The sequence below is a fragment of the Nymphalis io genome, chromosome 24, assembly GCF_905147045.1.
Source record: "Nymphalis io chromosome 24, ilAglIoxx1.1, whole genome shotgun sequence".
NCBI lineage: Eukaryota > Metazoa > Arthropoda > Insecta > Lepidoptera > Nymphalidae > Nymphalis > Nymphalis io.
In genome coordinates, this window is record NC_065911.1 from 5,265,477 (window position 1) to 5,288,528 (window position 23,052).

Here is a 23,052-nt window from a genome sequence, read left to right on the forward strand (position 1 = left end):
TACTACCACTTACCATCAGGTGGAGTAGTCATTTGCCTTCCCGGCAAATATAAAAAAAAAACCAAATTTTACAATATATAATATTATAATAGTTGCCTCAAAACATATTAACGTGGCTACCTCACATATAGACATAACTTTAAGAGATAATATATATGATTCTTGTTTTTTGCTACTAAAAATATTTTAACTATTTTGACAGGAGAAACTAGTTTGCTATCATTTTTAAATCCACAAGTGAGAGAGAGAATGCTATATTTTAATATCGCGGGCAAACAATATTGACACTAATGTTAGCTATTTCTTTTCTTTTGTAAATTTGATTATTTAAATAATAAATTACATTGTAATCCGTTCAAGCATCACTGAGTTGTATATTTATATATGTTTATTTCTATTAAAACTCACTCTTGCTAGGTATGTCATTCTGTGGCAAGAATGGGTAGCATCAAGGTCAGTGAAATTACAGTACATTATTTAATTAAAAATTAATCAAATACACAAGTGTGAACACAACCTAATACTTAAAATTAATAAACTGATGTTAAACATGTCTATGTTATGATACAATATGAAAGGTTTTTGTTAGGAAATTATTATTTTTATGAGAAATAGTTAATGGCATAAATATTAATTCTGAAACTAAACAAATCTTACATAATTAGAACAGCATTCGTGTTTTCTTTTTAATTTATTTTTGGACAAAAAAAAAATGGTCCACATACTGATGAGTTCTCACTCATTTTAAACCATAACATGTCAACCATGGCTTTTAAGGTGTTATGTCCTATGGGCTGGCATTACACTAGCTCACCCACGCTTTATATTAAAACAATAGAAAATCGATCGATCGATTTTCATGTTTAAAACTGTGATTGCATGTACAATAACAAACACTTACTTTAGATCTAATACAATAAATGGCATACAGTCTTGTAACAGCGGAGTCAAGTATATACAAGAGGCAAGTTGGAAACAAAGAGTTTACAAATTTGATATGATACTATAAATTCGTGTATTGCTAACAAACATTTGATATATAAATCACTGATGTAAAGTCAAGGTAAAAATGTATTTATACCTAACTTTTGAATGGAACACAATTTCAATTTTATTTATATATCCTAAAAAAAAACCGATTATTTTAAACGTATTAAATAATTTTTAAAACAAGCGGATTAAAAGTATAAAATAAAAGTTATGAAAATACTATTTATTATTTCAGTGTCATGTAATAATGAATGTACGTTTGTAAAAAAATTAATTTAAAAAAACTGTTATTTTTATCTTTTTAGCTAATAAATTTTGTATTAAACAAACAAATGCTATAAGTAATAAGAAAAAAAAAAGAGACTGATTTATTTAAAAACTGCTAGTTATTACAATTTCTAAGAAAAATGTTTTATTATTATAAAACATCAAAAAGCGCTATTAATAACAGCGCTTTTTGATGTTTTAGCGACAACCTACATTGGGTAGATCAGTCCTATAGATTGAAGCAATAAATTCAAAAAAAAAAAAAAACAAATTCCGACAGTTATGTGTCAAATTATAAACTTTATATTGTGAAAGATCACCACAGTTAATAAATATATTTTTATTTAATAAAAATATATTTAAAAAATAATCTCTTTGCACGAATTGTAAATTACAATATTGTAAATAGAAAATTCCATATTGCAACGTAATCGCGAAACGAAAAATAATAATAATCACATTATAAACTATATTGCATTATGCCTTTACATAAAAGCACTAGTTATTTGTGACATCGTTGAAATATTCTTTATAACATTATATTTAATAAAAGTGTAACATTTCACTCTTTTTATAAGATACTATAATGTTACAGTCAGAACTATTTGCTGGTCGAAATAACTTTTGAACAAAAACAAGTTAATTATCGTTTAAACATAATACATACATAGGATAGGTCCGATTTATATGTGCTCGTTGGCCTGGCGATTACTGAGTTGCACAGGTAGAAATATATTTAATTTAGACCCGAATAGCCTGACTATAACAATAAAATTTACCTATAAAATATAACATAGTAAGAATCTTATATTGGTACTAAGTAAAACTTAGTTATTTATCCGATTTCTATCAATGATACATAAATATATTAAAAAAAAAACCGTACATAAAATGTGAATAAAGCAATAAATAGAAAACAATTTCAATCTGAGCTGCTTTGTGATATGCGTATAATATTTTGATTATTAAATAATATATACAAATTATATTGTATGTAAATTCAATCAATATAAACAACTGGAAGCTCAATAGAAGCAAAACGATAATGGCATATAACGATCACTTTGTAATTAAAAAAAAAAAAAACAAATGATTACTCTTACTGTCTAAAACGGTTAAGTATTTTTAGTCTTATGTAAAAACCGATTTACACTTTTCCTAATGCCAGTACTAACATGATTTAACAGATTATAATTTATAAAAGTTACATTTAAAAATACTAAACAATCTACAATAAGATTTTTTTTTATAATGTAAACAATTTCACAATAACTATAAACATTTAGGCTCATCTTACGGGGTCTAAGGACGTACGGTTTACATAATGTAAGTTGATCGTTCTGTTCGGATTTATACTTAACTATATAGAGAACTTGTTACCAGGGTTTGATATGAGTTTAGTACAAATTAATTCAGTCGCGAGACGTAATAGGGCTTTACTTATTAACGTTGTTTAGCGGCTGAATAGTTCTACAGTGATATCTCTCTTTCTTTTATTATTGAGTTGACATTTGAAAGAAGAAGACGGCATTATTACAACAACGTTTATAAGTAAGGCCGTTAGAATCTAAACAAATCCATCAACGTTATGGTAAACGTGCTATGCACACTAGACATCTATTAGAAATTCTATTACGAACGATTACACTTGAACACCTATAAGATCATTTCTTCTTAACGGTCGAGCTACTCGCGCAACTACTCGACCGAGTCTGTATGCCGTCCTTTTTCAGCAAGCTGACTCCAAACGCGGGACACTTTTTCCGCAACGCTTTGATCTTGTATAATTTATTCCCTTGAGAGTTGCTGGTCTCTTCGTAGTTGTCCGGCGTAACGTCGGCGGTTATGACGGAATTAGATAAACAATCCATCGGTTCTGGAGTCTTCGACTTGTCCCTTTTCCGCCTGAAACGGAACGGGGTATCGAGGGAGTCCGCAGATATATTAGTTATATTCGTGTCGCTGGAAGAGAGATCTTGGGACGCCTCGAGTCCGTTTTTCGTTAGATTCTTGGGAAGTTTCTTGCGTGAGATTGAATTCGATCTCACGATTAACTTTTTTCGAACGGTCACGTTGCTCGCGGCCGTTTTCACCTGGGCGACATTCTTCAGATTCGGTTCCGACGGCAGACGATTTTTCCCGTTCAAATGACAGTTTTCTGTCAAAGCAGATAGAGTGGATGTGACGTTGGTGAGCGTGGTCACTACGGCGGAGTCGTTGGTCGTAATCTTCGAGACGGACATGGCCTTCCGCGTGAAGGTCTTGACAGGACTGCCGCTGTGCGAGTAGGCGAGGGTTGGTCGAGCCAAGTTTGCTCTTTGGCCGTGGAAGCTATTCTTACCTGTGAAGGGTGGTTTGACTCCCCCCGTCAGTTTCGCTTGAGAATTGGCACTTCTTGTTGGCGGGAAGGTCGAAGTCTTCGACGCGTAGTGGGACTTGAGCGAAGTGTTCAAAATTCTGGGTTGGGGCTTTAGGTTGGTGTTGTTGGCATTCCTGATGTTGTTAGTGGGCATCATGTAGTTCAATTTGGGCGTGAACACGGTCTTAGTGGGCAGCATCGGCGTGGCGGTAGTCTTATATTTACCGATCACAGATGTGACGTTATTTTCTGAGTCCGTTTCGTTGGCATTTAGGACGTTCGCATTATCCAACTGTAATTAAAATATTTCGGATCAACTTTTATATTTTATCAACCTTATACTCCTCTTTCAAACTATATATACTAATTATAATTACAAGAAAATGTATGTATATATGAAAACGTATATGACTGCAGTATTGTTTCAACGTCTAATAAAAAACAAGTACCTTGTTAGCATTTTTGTTTGTCAAAATGGATTGTAATGAAACAGGTTTGTCGTCTATCGCTTTGATGGGCTCGGGCGGCAGGTCGCTGTAGATCCCGCGAGTGAACACAGGAAACGAGGTGATGTTGAGACGGCGTCGGTACGCCTCGCCTAGAGCGTGCATGCGGGGCTGAATGCTAAGAATAATACAACAATATATTTTTAAATAACAATGTTTGAATAAATATAAAAAAAAGATTCTTTATCATTTGATTTATTGTGGCTCATAGTGTATTAAAAACATAATCATTATTCAATTAACAAAATAATTGCTTTAATATTTGTATTACTGTTTTATTAGTTGTTATAATTATAAGAATATTGTATATTGGTTCATAGTGGTTTTGCGTGGTTGGCTCATTGTGTATAATCAGTATTTACACTCACTTCTCTAGAAACCACTGCTGGTGTCCAATAACTGATCCAGGCCGACACACTCTGAGCCACGCGATGGCTTCTCGCGCTGTGAATCCGTGATGTTTCATCATGTAACACGCGATCAGTGTACCCGTTCTACCAAGACCAGCTGGGGAAATCACACTTAATTATATCCTACCTAAAATTAAATAATTATAAATTCACAATTGAGTTGGTCGGTTTGTTACACTTTCATATTTTAATTACTCAACCTATCGTCATGAAATTTTGCAAACACGTTGTCAGTGATACAGAAACAGGGTTCCTAACACCTTCCTCACACGGGCGGTAACCATTTTACTTTAATTGTAATTATCTGTTTCCTTAAGAAATTTTCTTTTATGTTTAGTAAATAATGTATGTATTATAACATGAAAAAAATTAATTATTATATTAAATAAATCTATGGTTTACCTTTACAATGTACAGCGACAGCTCCTTTAGCTGCTTCCGCAATACGAATGAACCTGTTCACGATTAAATCAGACGGAACTGATCCATCGACGAAGAACAATTCTCTGTGCTCGAAACCATGGGTGGTAAATTGTTTAGCGTCGTACGATTTCTTGTTCAGCCTAACAATTGTTGTCACGTTATGTTTCTTAAAGTATTCGTGGTAATGCTCTGGACTGTGGAGGGGATATCCGCGATCGAGCCGAGATCTGTGATGAGGTCCAGAAAATGCCAGCATTTTAGCAGGAACTATCCAATTGAGATCGCCATTTTCCACTTTCTGAAAAGAATGGAAGACAATCAATAGTATTATTTCAAATTTTAATGATTACATTAAAAATAATCCACTATGAGCTGTAATGTCATTGAATATTAAAGTTATTTTGTACATAACCAAACTTAATAGTAGCACATACATACAATGGGTAACTTTAATTATTTATTTTGGCGTAATATTTTCTGAAACGTTACTATATATTTATCAGTACACTAGTAATAATATATATTTTATATTTTTCGGATATGTTTTTACTCTACTCTTATTTTATTAATAACATTTTCGTCAATAGCAGCCATACAAAAAATAAAAAGAAAATCGCTTGACAAATTAAGGAGAAGAGATGATCCTGTTATGACTTTGCGTATTTATATATAAAATGTTTTTATGATAAAACCAAGCACAAACCTCATAAAACAAATACTGTTCAGCATCAAAATGTTCGAAGTCGAAGAACTTTGCGTCATGGGCGACTTTGATTCCGTGCAATACATCCAATAACGATATGTCAAAGAGAGGCGGTCCACCGGACGCGTCTCGGAAACTCAGAAGCGACCACGAAACTTCGGTAAGCTGCTTGTACACAGCGGCTGGAGATCCGCCCAAATAGATTATCTACAAAACAATATTTATAATTTAAATCAATGCAGCGCAATTAAAGCTAAAAACACACGTATTTATATTATATTCATGGCATTGAAAATATAAAAGTCTCAATCTTCGGATAATAAAATATAGCTGACAAGTAATGAAAGCATTTTCATTTTATATATAAAAATAAAAAAAAAATAACAGCATGAAATATATAAATATTATCTTTTTATACTAAAAGGTTGTTAAATACATATTACGTGTACGTACGTATGTTCGTATATATATGGATTTCCAAAAATACAAAGAGATGTCGTGCATGCATTTACTTATGTTCACGGATGTCACGTTTAAAATATTCATAACGATAAGCAAATGCAAATAATGTTAAGCTTTGAAAAAACAAGCCAGCGAGCCGCAGTGACGTCTACCGTTTCGCTAAAACGAACGAAACGAAACGAACACCTTCTAGGTTATTTTAGATAATGAGATTATGTTTTCCTAGTACACACCCTAGGGGGTATCGATTGAGCGTCACGGTAGCATGCGAAAGCGATCCCGTGGCGCTCCTTGTTAAGACGGAAAGGGTACCCCGCTGGTTTTTTAGTGGGTATTCCGATATTCGGGGCGCACTAGGCGCCTTGGACACAGGCGAGCCTTACATACCACCCCACTGTTCCCGTTGGGGAAACGTGTAACGCGTTTTTCCAGCGTTAAAAAAGGGGGGTATCGATCAAGTTACAGTTATACGATTTTTTATTTTAACAAAATATTGCTTAAATTTTATCCAATGTATAGATGCCGATACGGACATGCTAATTTTTTTATTAGGTATATCGAAAAATGAATAGTGTATAAAATTATTAGTTGTAATAAAGTATGTTTTAAATGAGTATAAAACATCAATAGATGACGTCCGTCTATTCTCAACTTCGACTTTGATTCTCAACAGTGAAAAGAATACTGAACAAGAAACGTTATAATGCACAAGTGTGCGCTCAAACACAGTGCACTTTTCATTCCCTCACAATCCGTAGACGAAAGAGAGTTCGGGCAAAAACAGCGGCTTTACCTGCTTTCGGAGGTATGGAAATTTAATGTCAACCACCGAACTTTGTGTTGCTACTGAGTATTGGGATTTGAATCCAGGATCCCGGTATCCGCTTTATAACCAGTTACAACCAGTGTCTATACCTGATAACTTCCGATGAGATAAGCAGCGTTGAGTCTAAGCGTCTCATTGTTGCTGGTATAAAACACGATCTTCTTCTTCGGATTCTTCTCCAACTCCTCATTGAGACGATTGCAGAATTGGTAGAGATGGCAGAGGTGGTAGGGACCGAAGTCGAAGTAAAAATTCTCATACACAATGTCATCTTCTATGTGAAAATATTTGCTGTTGCGTGTTGGTTTAGGCTTATATCCCGTTTTTAGTGTTGCAAAGTATAATCTATCTGGAAAGAAAAATATATGCATATAATATTATGTATGTATTTAGAACTAATTCGTGTTACAACGGATCGGTCAAATATGGCGTGGTCTTGACGGAGACGTTTTTTTAGCTATATATTATTCGTTTCATTCTACATTTTAAGAACTTGTATCTGAATGTTTCGTATGTTTATGTGTTTGTGAATTTATTTTTTATTACCGTAACGTAACAGTCTGTGAATGCCCCACTGCTGGGCTAAAGACTTCCTCTCCTCTTTTGAGGAGAAGGTTTGGAGCTTATTCCACCACGCTGCTACAATGTGTTATAATCAGCTATTATCTTTAGCACCGCAATAGGGTGATGCGAAATTGTAGCTCAATCAGTTGAATAGAACAGGTTTAAAATTTTCATTTAGTAGTATGGTTACAGCCACACATACTAACAGGTTTTTTTAAAGACATTTCAGATATTTTTACTTATTACAAATTGCTAATTTACATTTTATTGACAAACAACGTTTGATATAATGAAAAACAACAACACAAAATTAAGGCGTTCGGTTAGATTGGTTAGCCGCACCGTACTGGAAAAAGTTCAGCCGCAGTACCAACTTAAGCCAGCAACGGCTTTACGTGCTTCCTGAGGCATAGAAATGTAATCACATCCAACTTCCAGACTTTCGGTTGCTATTGAGAATTTTCGACGGAAAGAACCAATAACTTTCAATCCAATCCACTTTCCAATTCCAATCGGTTCCAACCGGGGTTTGAACCCAGACACTCAAGGTCTGCAGCCACACGAGGCGGTCATATGATATACCAACTTTGTAATGAACATTTTATTTAATTGTGTTCACGTTACAAATTGTATTATTCAATTATGTGTTATTTTAATTAGCCTAAATAAATACTGGTCGTATTCAATTTCACGCACGAGTCCCCGTATCATTTTTATGAAATATTAGAAGCTCTTTAAAATACAATTGAAATTTTTTCCTGAAATAGAATACGCATGCAATAGCATGAGAATGGGCTATTGGTCTTCATTATACCAGCGCCGCTTCGCGATATTGAATTTTTACTGTTCAGCAAGATTGGCTCTTAACGGTATTTCGTTACTATCATAAAAGGTCGTAAGTAAACACAAATGTTTTAATTTAAAACTTCAAAAAGGTAAAATTAATCGATAAGTCTTTAGTAAATGCCCTTTAAATATATCCCAATGTCACAGGATAAAATTTTAATGTAAGGCTACCGATTCGAAATGTGAGTTTACCTAGAAGAAACGGCAAAAATTCTAGTTTCTCTTTTACTAAAATAAACTTACATTATACAACAGAATTTCATTAATTTATCAATATAAGCATCAGATATAATTGTTTTGGAGACGATATCATTTTTCCGAAAGATATAATAAAAAAGAGCCGAGAAGGCCCAGTGGTAAGAACGCGTGAATATTAACTGATGATCGTGGGTTCAAAACCGGGCAAGCACCACTGAATTTTCATGTGCTTAATTTGTGATTATAATTCATCTCGTGCTTTACGGTGAAGGAAAACATCGTAAGGAAACCTGCATGTGTCTAATTTCACTGAAACTCTGCCACATGTGTATTCCACCAACCCGCATTGGAGCAGCGTGTTGGAATAAGCTCCAAACCTTCTCCTCAAAAGAGGAGAGGAAGTCTTTAGCTCAGCAGTGGGGCATTCACGGACTGTTATGGTACAGTTACGGTACGGTAATAAAAAATAAATTCACAAACACATAAAAATACGAAACATTCAGATAAAGTTCTTAAAATGTAGAATGAAACGAATAATATATAGTTAAAAAAACGTCTCCGTCAAGACCACGCCATATTTGACCGATCCGTTGTAAGACAGATCGTCGCTGTCCAACACCAAATAAAACAAAATTAATAGCGAGACTTATTTGGATAACTTCCAATATTTATTGGTATTGTTGATGATAAGAATAAAATAGCTGAATATTGAAACAATTTAAATTATTATAGGGGTTCATTAAAAGCTATGGTTTTTTATTTAGGCTCACACAATGGGCTTATATATTTCTAAATAAATACTAGTTAACTTAAGAGTAATGAACGTTGTATATCATTAAATTACGTCCCCTTGAACAATGTAGAACAGTAATGAGACAATGTGTGTCAAGTTTTGCTTGCCAATTAGCGCATAAAGATTTCGGTGTAAAATCTTAAGATATAATATACACACACATGTAATATATGTCAATTAGTTTGAAATATTTTTCACATTCTAATTACATTTTGAAATCGTTAATCATTCAACTAAGCCGCATTTAATATGTAATTAAAATGGCGCATAAAGAAAACACAAGTTCGCCTCCCCCTCGAGCTTGTATTAAAGTGGTTATAATTGCTTCGAGACAGAGATTAGTGCTTTACCTGCATCGAGCTTTTTGTCGTATAGCCCAAGACACAAGTGAGAATTTTTTAATCGAATAAATGTATGTATTAAAATTATTATTGTATTAGGTAGGCAGACTGACAAATGGGCTACATGACGGGAAATGGTCATCACCGCCTTTGACATTAGCGTTGTAAGATATATTAACTTTTCCTTACTTCAACGATGCACCAAGTACCTTAGGAACTAAGATGTTATGTCCTTTATGCCTGCAGTTACACTGGCCTACTCAACCTTCCAATCGGAACACAACAATACAAAGTATTGCTGCTTGGCGGTAGAATTTATGATGACTCGACAGACAGACTTCGACAGAGACGGACTTGCAAAAAAACCTTCCAAGTCAACGTAGCTTTAATGGTTGTAATTTGCTATCAGAATGTGCTTCGTACACGAAACAATAGCACGGAAATTACAATCGCTCTCAACAATTATTCAAAAAACTTTATTTAGCACTACGCACTTAGTGATTGTCAAAAACTACTACCGGTTTAGAATAAAGAAATTCAAGACCTAAGAATCGGCAAAAAAAAAACTGAGGTCGTTATATTTATATATATTCCACAATTGATATTTACTAACAATAATTGATTTATATAAAATAATTTTATTTGAAATTGTCACGGGCCTTCAAAAAGTCGGTAGTTTTATAAAATTTTTTAGCACAAAAAAAACCTATTCTTTTTTTTTAAATTTATACCTTTTAAAACCGATAACTTTAAGGTATTCATGATGATGTCTACTCGACCGATTCCAGACACGGTTTTTCTTAACAGACATTAGCTAATTATGTATTATACAATATCACCAACGTTATTTCAGCGCATCAATTCAAATAAGACGTACAAAAGACAATTCCGCATGTAGCCGACGTTTTTAGCAAGTTTATGTTAATGAATTCAGTTCGTCCTTGGAACATATCGCATAACTTACGTAACTCGAAGGCCATGCCGTCACTTGCACCGTACCTCCATTGCATGTGTTGTGTTGAATCGGAAATTATAGCTATTTTTGCATATACTCACTGTTTAAGGCCAAAGTTTATAATGGCTCTTATTACGTAATTTTACTTAGAAATAATTTTATTCTGTTCGAAACTTATTATCTGCTGCATTAGTTGATAAATGAAAATTACGATCAGGCGACATTGAACTAAAAACATGATCTAAATGTATACTCGGCAATATGAGTTTTATTTAATAACATACTAATTTTACTTAAATACCTTGCCTAGCTTCCCTCTCGACATTTTCTTCTTACTAATATTTTATAGTATAGTATAGCCCCGAGATGGCCCAGTGGTAAGAACATGTGAATCTTAACCGATGATCGTGGGTTCAAACCCGGGCAAGCACCACTGAATTTTCATGTGCTTAATTTGTGATTATAATTCATCTCGTGCTTTACGGTGAAGGAAAACATCGTGAGGAAACCTGCATGTGTCTAATTTCACTGAAATTCTGCCACATGTGTATTCCACCAACCCGCATTGGAGCAGCGTGGTGGAATAAGCTCCAAACCTTCTCCTCAAAAAGAGGAGAGGAGGCCTTTAGCCCAGCAGTGGGACATTCACAGGCTGTTACGGTACGGTAATATTTTATAGTAGTAGGTCAAATTCTTCGAACACTTAACCATTAGGCAAAGTAAAAGTGTCAAGCGGGTTCAAAACTTTTAGAACCCCGTGACCTTAATAACGCGATAAGTTTTAATATTTTTGTTATTATTATAAAGCTGAAGTGTTTGTTTGCGCTATTGTCAAGATCTAACAATCTCATATAAAAACATTTATGCGTTTGATAAGCAATTTATTGAGAAATGTTATAGAGTATAGACCATATAACATCGCTACGATCAACGGGAGTGAAACGACAACTTAAAACAAACAGAAAGGAAAGGGTACCGCTGTTTTTATAGTGGGTATTCCGATGTTCGGGGCGCACCAGGCGCCTTGGACACAAGCGAGCCCCACATAACCCCCCACAGTTCCCGTGGGAGAAACGCGTAATGCGTTTTTCCAACGGGTCAAACAGCACTAATCGTAAGCTGCTAGTGTATAATTTAGAATATCGTAAGATCACCTTATCGTTCGTATCACGAAGGTATTGGATTTGGATGGATATTTAATGGAATCGTTTGAGTAATATCACGAGCGAACACATCCTACATCTCGTAATATGCGTTCGATGATGCGATAAAACGGAATACGTTATATAAAAATTAGAAAAAAAACGGAATCTGGAGTTTATATTAATTAATTTGAATGCAATGACATATTTTTTATATATTTGATGTGATTTGACAAGTGAAAAAGAGAAAGTATAGAGTTTAATAAAAGTTAGAATCTACATTCCGAATCTGTAGTCTTTTTATTTGGCTTTACATTTAATTTGGTTAAAAGACGTTGCAAAAACCAATAAGACCTCTCATTGTATATAAACATCTGTTTTAAGGGATAGGAAATCCAGTTTAAAAAAAAAACAATAAACATGGCCGGCATGTCTCTTAATAATTTCTCGAGACGAATAAAAATAAAAAAAAAATTGAAGGTTTAAAAGAGAATATTCCGAAATGGAATTAAAATGAGAAATGTTTTAATAAGGCCACGTTTACGTTTTTATTAAAACGAGATTTTTTTTTCTGAATTAAGTATGATGGCTGTGTTAGCCGGGATTTGCAGAAAGTAATATCGACAATTTCTAGGCATAAGCTAAATTAGGCAGGCTTTTACGTGGACTTTTTAATAGTCACATTAACGTAACTAAACTAGCTACCTTTGCACGGGTAGAATAAAGGTCTAGATTTAAAAAAAGATTTTTTTTTTCGATATCCTCAACAATCGTCGTCATATTTCAGCCAATTATACGCAATACCTAATGAATTATATAATCATTATATATAACCTTAACCTTCTTCATAATTCACTCCATCCAGAGGTAAAAACCGTGTGAGAATCCGTTCGGTACTTGCAGTTTTTAAGTTTATTGCGTTCAGACAGATATACGCGACGGGGAACTTTGTTTTATAACATGTACCGTTACAGCCTGTGAATGTCCCACTGCTGGGCTTCCTCTCCTCATTTTGAGGAGAAGGTTTGGAGCTTATTCCACCACGCTGCTCCAATGCGGGTTGGTGGAATACACATGTGGCAGAATTTCAGTGAAATTAGACACATGCAGGTTTCCTCACGATTTTTTCCTTCACCGTAAAGCACGAGATGAATTATAATCACAAATTAAGCACATGAAAATTCAGTGGTGCTTGCCCGGGCTTGGACCCACGATCGTCGGTTAAAATTCACGCGTTCTTACCACTGGGCCATCTCGCCTTTACGTATAACATGTAAATAAATACTACATATGAAAATGCACCGGTTCAGAATGCATAAATGTGTTGTAATTAATAAAAAAATGCATGTATATTTTCACGGATCGCTTTAACGATCTCGAAAACAAAAACTCATCTGTTTCATCTAAAAGGCAGACGGACTAAAGGGCCGTTATCTGATACAAAGCCAATTAAAAACATTGTCACTGTTTCTTCACACCATTTCTTCAGACCATTCTTTACACGATCAAAGCGGTGCCAAGATTATGATTTAAGATTTTATGCAGTATTGCAGTAGAATAGCTGATAGTGGTACTTACCTAGACATATAGAGCTGACACCGGCTTTTAAAAAGAAAATAGATCAATGAAATAATGACTAAAAATAAATAAAATTAAAGTTTTATCTATCTAACATAATATAATAATCGAAACCAACTGGAAATTAATTCACACTTTGTTGAATATTTTAGATACAAGCACATGCAAAGACTCGTTTAACTTCAATATAAATATTTCGTTATATGCCTACATAAATTAGTTACTATTTTATATATAGATAGATATAGATAAGTACATGTTAGGTATTTGCCAGGTCCCAGGTAGGTGTTGTATATAAGAATCACGGCCAAAATGCCAAAACATTAAATAAATAAATAAATATATTTAAATTAATATAGTAAGTCTAGAGCATACGATGGTAAGATTGGTAAAAGTGGTCGATATTGAATAAAGAAACCATCATTGTTAAAAAAAAAAAACTGTCAATGCGTCTATAATGTCGTGTTATGTCCTTTGTGTCTACTAGAAATACTAGGAACTAATAAGCCGGTGTCCAGTTACCCTCCTAGACTAATAACCAAGCCCAACAAAAAATATATAAATAAAAATAAGAACCGCTCTACGAAACCATTTAAAAACTTTTACGATACTGAAATTATTGTATTGTAAAAAGTTTCATAATAATAGTTTCTATGACTTTTCACTTAAAGTTTTAAAAGAACTTCATTGAAAGCATTTTAACTTTGCCTTTAAACGGTTAAACTTCATTGCCAGAGGGGAAACACGCCTTTATGGGTTATACCCATAGTTTGACTCACCTTTAACCCGTATTTTATTGCATGCATAATGGGACACATAAAGTAGTCCATATTTTTTTAACAAATAGCTTCTCAAATTTTTCGCAACTTTATTACAGAAAATGATATACGTTAGTTTATGAGAAATATAACACACGAATTATAATTAGATTTAATATATTCTTTTAATTCAAAAATGTTTTTTTTAAAAGTAAAATTGTCTTTTATAATACACTCATATTACAAAAGAAGTTTCACGTTGTTTTCAGTATCACGTTGATGAGTCATAGATTCACGTCCACTCATCAAGATTACGTAGCGGCTTCCAACCCCTTCCGATGATCGGGGAAAACCCGTTTTCTTCAATAATCAAAGGTTTTTTTATAGTCACGAGGGACTGAGGGGGAGCGCTGTTTTCATTACATATAAATAGTAGTTAACGATAACGCTATGGAATAAGTAAAAAAACGCGCTAAATACACTGACAAAAAAATATCCTTGGATTAATTATGGATGTGTCATTTTAACACAATATAGTTTGGTCTGGTGGTTTGGTTTGGACCGATTTCGAACGATACTTATCCTGCACGTGAAAATTAACAAATGCGGACCCTGCCTTACACGCGCAACAAGGTCGCAATCTTGTGTCGTTTATCTCAGTGGGCGATGTTCACGTCATACGCGGGGGTTTAAAATGAGCGAGTGGTCATTATTGGAATTGGTTTGTCACATAATACCAGATGTTTCTCTGAGACCATTAGCTATCACATAAATAAATTTATTACTTGAGACGGTTTGTGCAATTAGTTCACACTTTATAATCATTTTCATAAACGACTGTTGTTCGTATTTCTTGATAAGAATAATTGATTTGTTTATATACATTATACGGAAAAACCTATGTTATTAATATTATATATCTGTATAATAATGTCCTCCAGACCGATTTCGGCCACGGTGGCCAATCTCAAGAGATTAGATCAGACACGACCGGAAAGAGTTCAGGCGCAGGACCAACGGCTTTACGTGCTTTCCAAGGCACGAGAGTGTACACACTTCCAACTTCCAGACTCCGGGCTGCTACTAAGAATTTTCTGACAGAAAAAACCAATATTTTTTTATTGGCCCTAGCTGGGAATTGAACCCAGGACCTCCGGGTCTGTGGCCTTACATCAAGCCACTAGACCAGCGATGCAGTCAAATTAAAATATTTTTATATACATATAATGAAGTAAAAATAATCATAATAATAATAATTTGGCGTAAAAGCCAATCCGCCAAAAGTGGAATATCATTTGTTTTATTAAAGTTATCTAATAAAAATATCATTATTAAAATTTAGTATTCGTTAAGTGAAGCCAAAGTGAGTGTAGTTCGAAACCATATGATCCACGGCACCTAACTGTATTATAAATAAGATGAATGCGTAATTGAAATATAATTCTCATAGTACTGTGTATATTTTAAAATTTCATCTATTCCGTTATTAAACTTTAAAGGTCCCCAGCTAGGAATAAGCCTCCCATAATTTGCACCCTTCCGTCTAGTCTTGTGTGGATCCAGCGGTTTCCGTTTTATCCAGGTCTTTAGTCCACCTTAGAGAGCTTTCTTCCCCATCAGTTAGGATTTTCTAGTCGTGAGTTATTTTACAAGTAACTCTAAAGGTCAGTTGCCTTTGTTCGATTTGAACAGTACAAACTCGGTCGCGTGGCTAAATATCGAGCAGTTTTTTTCCATAGCACGCATAGCGGCCTTGAGATTGCAAATAAGGTCAAGGATAAAGGACTAAAGCTCGGTTCTGTTTGTTATTATTTGTAACATACAAAATGCTGTAATACTTTTGACTTCAGGGACGCTTTAGCATTTCTCAGACAAGATATGTCAATTACCTGAAGCCCATCCAGCTGAGTTGGATTCTACTAATGGCCTCTTTCTCGAAGTTGGATTTAGCCATCTGAACCAGTGAATGTGTGTTATGGACATTAGACGACATTTGTCTTATCCGTGTTAATCTTCAGACCCAATCCATGAGAGGCATTGCTCAGGTCTCATTAAATGATAATCATTAAACATTAGACGTTATTAATTAGACCTGGCTTCGACACGTCCGTTCCATGATGAGAATAGTAGTTTTCCCGTTTTCCGGGAATTCAAACATTTCTTGATAAATAACAAAGTGAAACCGGATTATTTACTTATCATATTTAGTCAATAAGAGTCATATTTAGTTACAATAAAGCGGTATTACTTGTCAAATTTCTGTATTCAAAATTATTTTTGTACCAAATGGGCCTTTAGTGATTACAATATTATTATTATATGTGTTGTGGCATGATTTTATTCCTCCTCGTACCTCTAATTACATCAGCTCACTCAGCATTAATGACAATACAATACATTGTTTTGAGTAACTGAACAAGCCTTACTTGAGACAGTGTCCTTAGCCAACGCCCGTATTCATAAGTCTTTGTTGAAAACAAATGTATCCAAAAAATAAATGGTAAAAGTTCTTATTAATATGAGTTTTAGGAAAGAAAACTACCAGGGTCAAAGATGTTGTATTGAATATTGAGATATTCAATACAACATCTTTGACGACATGAATGGAAAAGTAAACCAATTTTGTAGAGTATTTTTTTCTTTCCAATTCATTGACCTAACAACGAGTATAAAATAAATATACTTTAATTTTTCCTAATGTAAGTCCCTTACAAGATCATCAGGGATAAACTAAACTGCACTTATAACACAAATATATCAAATATTATTGAATACAAGAAAGCTAAACTTGTTCCATACTTTGTTACTGGTGGTAGAGCTTTGTGCAAGCTCTTCTGGGTAGGTACCACCCACTCATCATATACCACAAAACAGCAGTACTTGGTATTGTTGTATTCCGGTTAGAAGGGTGAGTGAGGCAGTGTAATTACAGGCACAAGGGACATAACAACTTAGTTCCCAAAGTTGGTGGCGCATTGGTGATGTAAGTGATGGTTAACATTTACAATGCCAATGTCTATAGGCGTTGGTGACCAGTTACCATCAGGTGGTCCATATGCTCGTATCCCCTTCTATTCTATAAAAAAAAACATAAGTTGAACATTTTGAAAAGGGGTTTGAATATAACGAACGCTGTATTTTACCGAACAATAACCCTTGCGTTTTGTGTGGGTCCTGCACGCAGCTTGTGTTTAGAAACAGTAGCTTTAAATTACTTTTAAAATTTTAAATACATAACATAAAGATATATCTTTAAATTCATTACAATCGGATTCTACGTAAGTCATATATGATATAACGCGATCAATCGTATAAGAAACCTCTCAAATGTAGTACTTTATGGAATCGTCTAAAATAAACGTTTTACGTAAACATGATTTACAAACGTTATATGTAATATTATATATATGTAATATTCAAAACAATATTATAACACATTACCTAAAATATTACAGTAACAGTAACAGCCTGTAAATGTCCCACTGCTGGGCTAAGGCCTCCTCTCCCTTTTTTTGCGGAGAAGGTTTGGAGCTTATTCCACCATGCTGCTCCAATGCGGGTTGGTGGAATATACTAATGTATTAAATAAGAACCACCACTAAAATTGCTCACCCTTAAAATAATATGCAAATTGATGACATGACAAAATAATTTGGCAAAATACTTCTTATCCGATTTCAGATGTAAGGAAGGTCTCTTTGTTTCCTCTGTATGTTTTCATGTTCGCTATTTTTACAAAAACAACACATACCGACCGAATATTATTATTCTACCGTTGAGGATTTTTTAAAGAAATATTTAGATTTTAGATAATATCATTATAGACGGGCTTCATGAATGATTTGTTAATGCCGTCAATTTTTTCGTTTGCGATTAGACTCTATTGAAAAAGTGGTTCCTTGGCAACGTATTTACAATACACATACATTAATTAACAAGTTATAAAAATATAAATAAGCTAAGGTAACAACGATTGCAATAGCACTTGATTATGAAGTCGTTAAAATAGCAACAAAAGATTATCGAGGAAGGAAAAATATCTTCGCTATTAAGGCAGTTACGGCGTTAAAAATATTACGAAACGATGAGCCAAGTTAATCTGAGCCGGAATACCCGCTCTAACGATGGTAAGATTATTATTATTGTTGGCTCATCTCAGTTATTCTACAACAGCAATATTTTTATTGCTGAGCTACGTTTTCAATAGTGAGCTAGAATAATTATAGGCACAAGGGAATTTACTATCTTTTATCCCGTGATTGTTGTTCACACATTTTACAATATCAGTGTGCTACTACATCGCTGCCTATTTGCATTCGTTTGTTTAGTAGAGCAGAAAAACGACTTAATTTAAAAAAAAAAATTAGTAAGGCCGTGACTAAAGTTACAAGCATTCGTAACACTAGGTTAATTAGAATTTAAAACCACAATTATTTGGACACTTAAAGTCAAACATCAATGCGAGTTATTTCAAAGTGGTCTGCACAGTTAGGTGTGAAGGTCGCCCTGCCTTATCCACAATAATACTAAGATCATGATGTAACGCACTGTGGATATTGATGTCATACAATTACAACTAGAAATCATCTAATATTTACTGGTTCATAAATATTAAAACTAACGGTATGTGAAGCCGTGATGATTCTTTTTAATTTATTTTTGGTTTTTTAACTGACTTGTCGGTACTGATTAAATGTTTAATTTTAGAGAGATAATTCTGTGGGTATTTTAATAATTATGGGATTGGGTTACGTACATACACCCTAAATTATGACATAGCATAACATAACCCGTCTTTATTTCTTTGTAGGTAAGTGCATTATTTTTTTTAACTACACAGACGCTTTTGTACTATATATATATATATATATATATATATATATATATATATATGTACTATATATATATATGTACTATATATATATATATATATATATATATATATATATATATATATATAGTATAGTATTTAAATATATATATATATATATATTTAAATACTATTCTTATATTCAGATTTATCTGTATACATAATAATTATCTTATATACAACATGTTAATTATTATTTTTGTAAAAATACAAAATAATATTTTACGTCACATATTTTTTTATCTATATATGTAGAAAAAATAAAAAGACTGACTGACATATTAGCCTAAGCAGCTATATATATATAGTTGTAGGGGGTGTAGCTATATATATAGCGCTAGTATCACATAATGTAATGACGACCCATAAGAAATTAATAGGGCACTCGATTTGTATAATTTTTAATTTACTTAATTTTGTTTGTATAATTAATAATATTTTAATTGAACTGAATACTAATAACCATGTAATCGCATGAATCCGGGCAAGCATATATGAATTTACATGTTTCATTCGTGTTTATAATTCATCTCATGTCTGGGAGTAAGACATCGTACATAAAAAATATATAAAAAACCACGCGGAATAGAGAAGTACTTACATATTTGACTATGATAAGGATTGAATTAAACATTCGTCAAAAAAACTGGCCTTATTATTATTATATAAATTCTAGTAATATGCCAGTCCCGGCTTCGCACGGGTGCAACAATGGTCTAATACATATAACTTTAATGGTTTACGCGGCACACGGCAGTAAAACTTCGGCATGATTTTTTCAGATATCTTCAATATTTATTGTCATATTTCAGCCATTTTTTACAAAATCGTAATGAATTATACATCTAAACCTAAGTCTATTCGTGAAAATCGTATTTATTTATTTATATCAACAAAATATTAAGTTTTATTTTTATTCTTAGCAACCCATAAGACGTGTCAGCTTATTTGGGTGCTGAAAATGAAAATCCATTCAGTAGTTTTTGAGTTTATCGCGTTCTGACTGACAGACGCGAAAAGGTGTTTGTTTTATAATATGCGTGTTGTTATTTATTTGGTATAAATATAACATTTATCAATTCCTATAAATATTATTTTGTTGATATACATTTATATTTAGCGTAAGTGACGTATAATTTCGGAAGGCTAAATACTGAAGGGAAAGACAACGACAAACGGAATAATCACATTGACCTACCACGCTCATCAATCAATTGTGCATGCAAGATAATTTACATATGGCTCTTGATTAGTACTAACAAAACTGTTTTTAGTGTCTTACGTTACAATAAGAACAGTTAATTATAATTTTATCTAAATACGAGTGTATCGAATTATTTAACATTCTACATCAAATTGCCTTTTTATAATGACGTATAACTGTTCTTATTTAGCTATCCTAAACAGATTTAGTTTTGATAATGTATTGCTATTATTTTTTTTATCAAATGCTAAAATAGAACATAACTATTTGGAAGACATATAATATTATAAACGCGAAAGTGAGTTTGTTTGTTACGATTCCAAAACGTAACTATTAAACCAATCATCGTAAAACTTCCCATACATGTTGTCATGGGTACGACATAGAATACAAAAAAATTTACAAAAAAATACCTACTTCAATAATATAATCTTTTTATATAAAATTCTAGTTTATTTATTACAATATACTCTTCGTAAATGGCATGACAGATTTTGATAATTTTTTTTTTAAATATTTATAGTCATTTAGATTCTAAAAATATAGCAATTTTTGTTTTTTAATTTTATTTAAAGTATTTTTATTTGTCACGTCTTATAATAATACACTTGCATGTAAAGTGTTATCAGAATAAATACCAAAGATAAATGTATAGAATTAGCAAATCTAGATCACATTTAAAAATAATTCTTTGTAATTTATACATAACTGTATATATAAATATTTCTTAAGTGTTATAATTGAGTTTCATGTTGGCTCTTCTTAGTAGAGTAGAATTTATTCTTAGTAGAAATTGTTAATTCGAAAGTACTTGTACAATACAATTTGAATTAATATTTTATAAATATTAGTTAGACTAACAAATAGGCCACCTTATGGTCACCAATACACATAGACATTGGCACTGTAAGAATTTTAATCATCCCTTAAATTCTCGATGTACCACCAACCTTGGGAACCAACATGCTCAAATACTCTTTAAACCGGAACACAATAGTACTAAGTATTACTGTTTAGTGGTTGAATATGTGATGAGTAGTACCCAGATATGCTTCTTCGACTAAGTGAATACACATAAAAAAAATCTTATAATTGGTGTGTTTAAAATTTTAGTCTTTCATTGCAATCCTTTTTCATTGCCCAGTTTGCATGTTTGAACTATTAGAAATATTTTTAAGATTTATGTTTTATATTTACATATTGAATAGGAAAATAATATTACCTTTTATGATCTCTGTAGAAGATATGATGACATCATTCTCATCCATTCTCGTCTTGTAACACAAGAGTGCCGCTGATTTCTTTATTTTGATGGATTTCTTGACCACACAAATCGAAAAAAAAAAAATCCAATTTATGTGGAAACAAATTCATTGGTATCCATTTTTTGTGTCAAATCTACCTAAAAATAAGTAATATTATTAATGGTTAAATGTTTGTTTAAAGAAAAGAAAGAGTTGTATTTCAACAAATTAAATTTCACATTTAATGTAGCGGAATGTAATTTAAAAAAGAGGCCAGCTCATTACAGTCAAAACACAACACAACAGATATCCTAAGTTCATCAGTTATAAATAATATTTTGATGGTGATTAATTTTTTTTTTCTTTGCAGGCAGGCAAGAGATATTTCAATGTTATAAGAAATAGCATCTATAATTAAACATCAAGCAACAAATATATTTAAACTCATTGTGCTGTTGTTTAAAGAAGTAATTATTTTTACTTTTTATAATGCAACATAAATCATATATTCTTATTAGAAAAACAATTCAATTTAGTGTATATCTTAAATTAGTTCTATTATGTTGAAAATAATTTAATTAATGTATAAAAGACAGACTTGAAATAGGATAGTGTTCAAGTTTAAGATATTAAAAAATCAGCAGGACAGCAATGATGAACATAAACAAGAAAGTAATTAATTTATGTCTGTATGTTTAAAACTATTGGTCAAAATAAATGATTTCAATGATATAATATTTTTTATGAATGTAAACAAATGCTAACTAACAGGTATATTCTATAACAGAAACTAGTTAGAAAGTGGTCCTATCTATTAGTCTGTTTAGTGAATCGTTTGACGATATATATACGTATTTAATTTTTAACGAATAAGATTACTTTAATAAATTCGTATATTTAATATTTATTTGATAAAGAAATATATAACTCATACCATTTGATACAGTTTTTTCCGAGTCTTCGGCTTCTTTATACAGGCTCTAATACGGTTAGCCTTGATTGTTGACAAAATACAACAGATGTAAAAAAAGTTCACACGTTTATCACGAAATTAATCATTCCGAATTCACGCTTGCACTTATTTTCACTTTAATGTAAATATAAAGTTACTTATCTTAGCAATTTATGACAGTTTGTTTTTTGTGTAGTTTTATTCTCATTATTGTAATTTTTTAGTCTGATAGAGACGACGCAGTTCGCATCATTGGCGCCGCGTAGGAGTCTTTAGTAGTCGGCGTGGGTCGATTCCTTTACTCAAATGTAAGGTCATATCAACTTTAACTTAATCCACAGAGCCTTCGTGCCACTTAACCAAAATTGTTATATTCTACTTCTTTATTTTAAAGAAATAGAATGCAACCATACCGCTCGACCACTAGTAATTCACTTTGCAATATGTAAACAAGTACCGAGCGTGACAATATAACACAATAATAGTTGTATTAATACAAGGTCGTGAATTCTTGTTCAAACCGAATGAAATTTTAAATGATCTCTTTTTAAAGTGTGACGTATTTTATTTTATTCACCGAAGCCGCTGTCCAACAGCCGTTGAGACGAACGGAACATAAGACATTTTAGCTCTTTTTTTAGTTGTCAGTCTAAAGTAAACT

The 23,052-nt window shown here is 32.8% G+C and overlaps 1 protein-coding gene across 1 annotated transcript; it reads right to left on the reverse strand.

Annotated features, from left to right (window-relative positions):
* Positions 1 to 2,108: 2,108 nt before the first annotated feature.
* LOC126777857 (dual specificity protein phosphatase CDC14A-like) lies at positions 2,109 to 22,983 on the reverse strand. The gene is made up of 8 exons (XM_050501095.1): positions 22,374 to 22,983; positions 21,418 to 21,597; positions 7,036 to 7,295; positions 5,659 to 5,865; positions 4,935 to 5,253; positions 4,491 to 4,629; positions 4,066 to 4,240; positions 2,109 to 3,908 (listed from the first exon to the last, which is right to left on the reverse strand). Exons 2-8 carry the CDS (start codon positions 21,461 to 21,463, stop codon positions 2,922 to 2,924), a joined length of 2,133 nt encoding a protein of 710 aa, XP_050357052.1. The 5' UTR covers positions 21,464 to 21,597; positions 22,374 to 22,983; the 3' UTR covers positions 2,109 to 2,921.
* Positions 22,984 to 23,052: the final 69 nt, after the last annotated feature.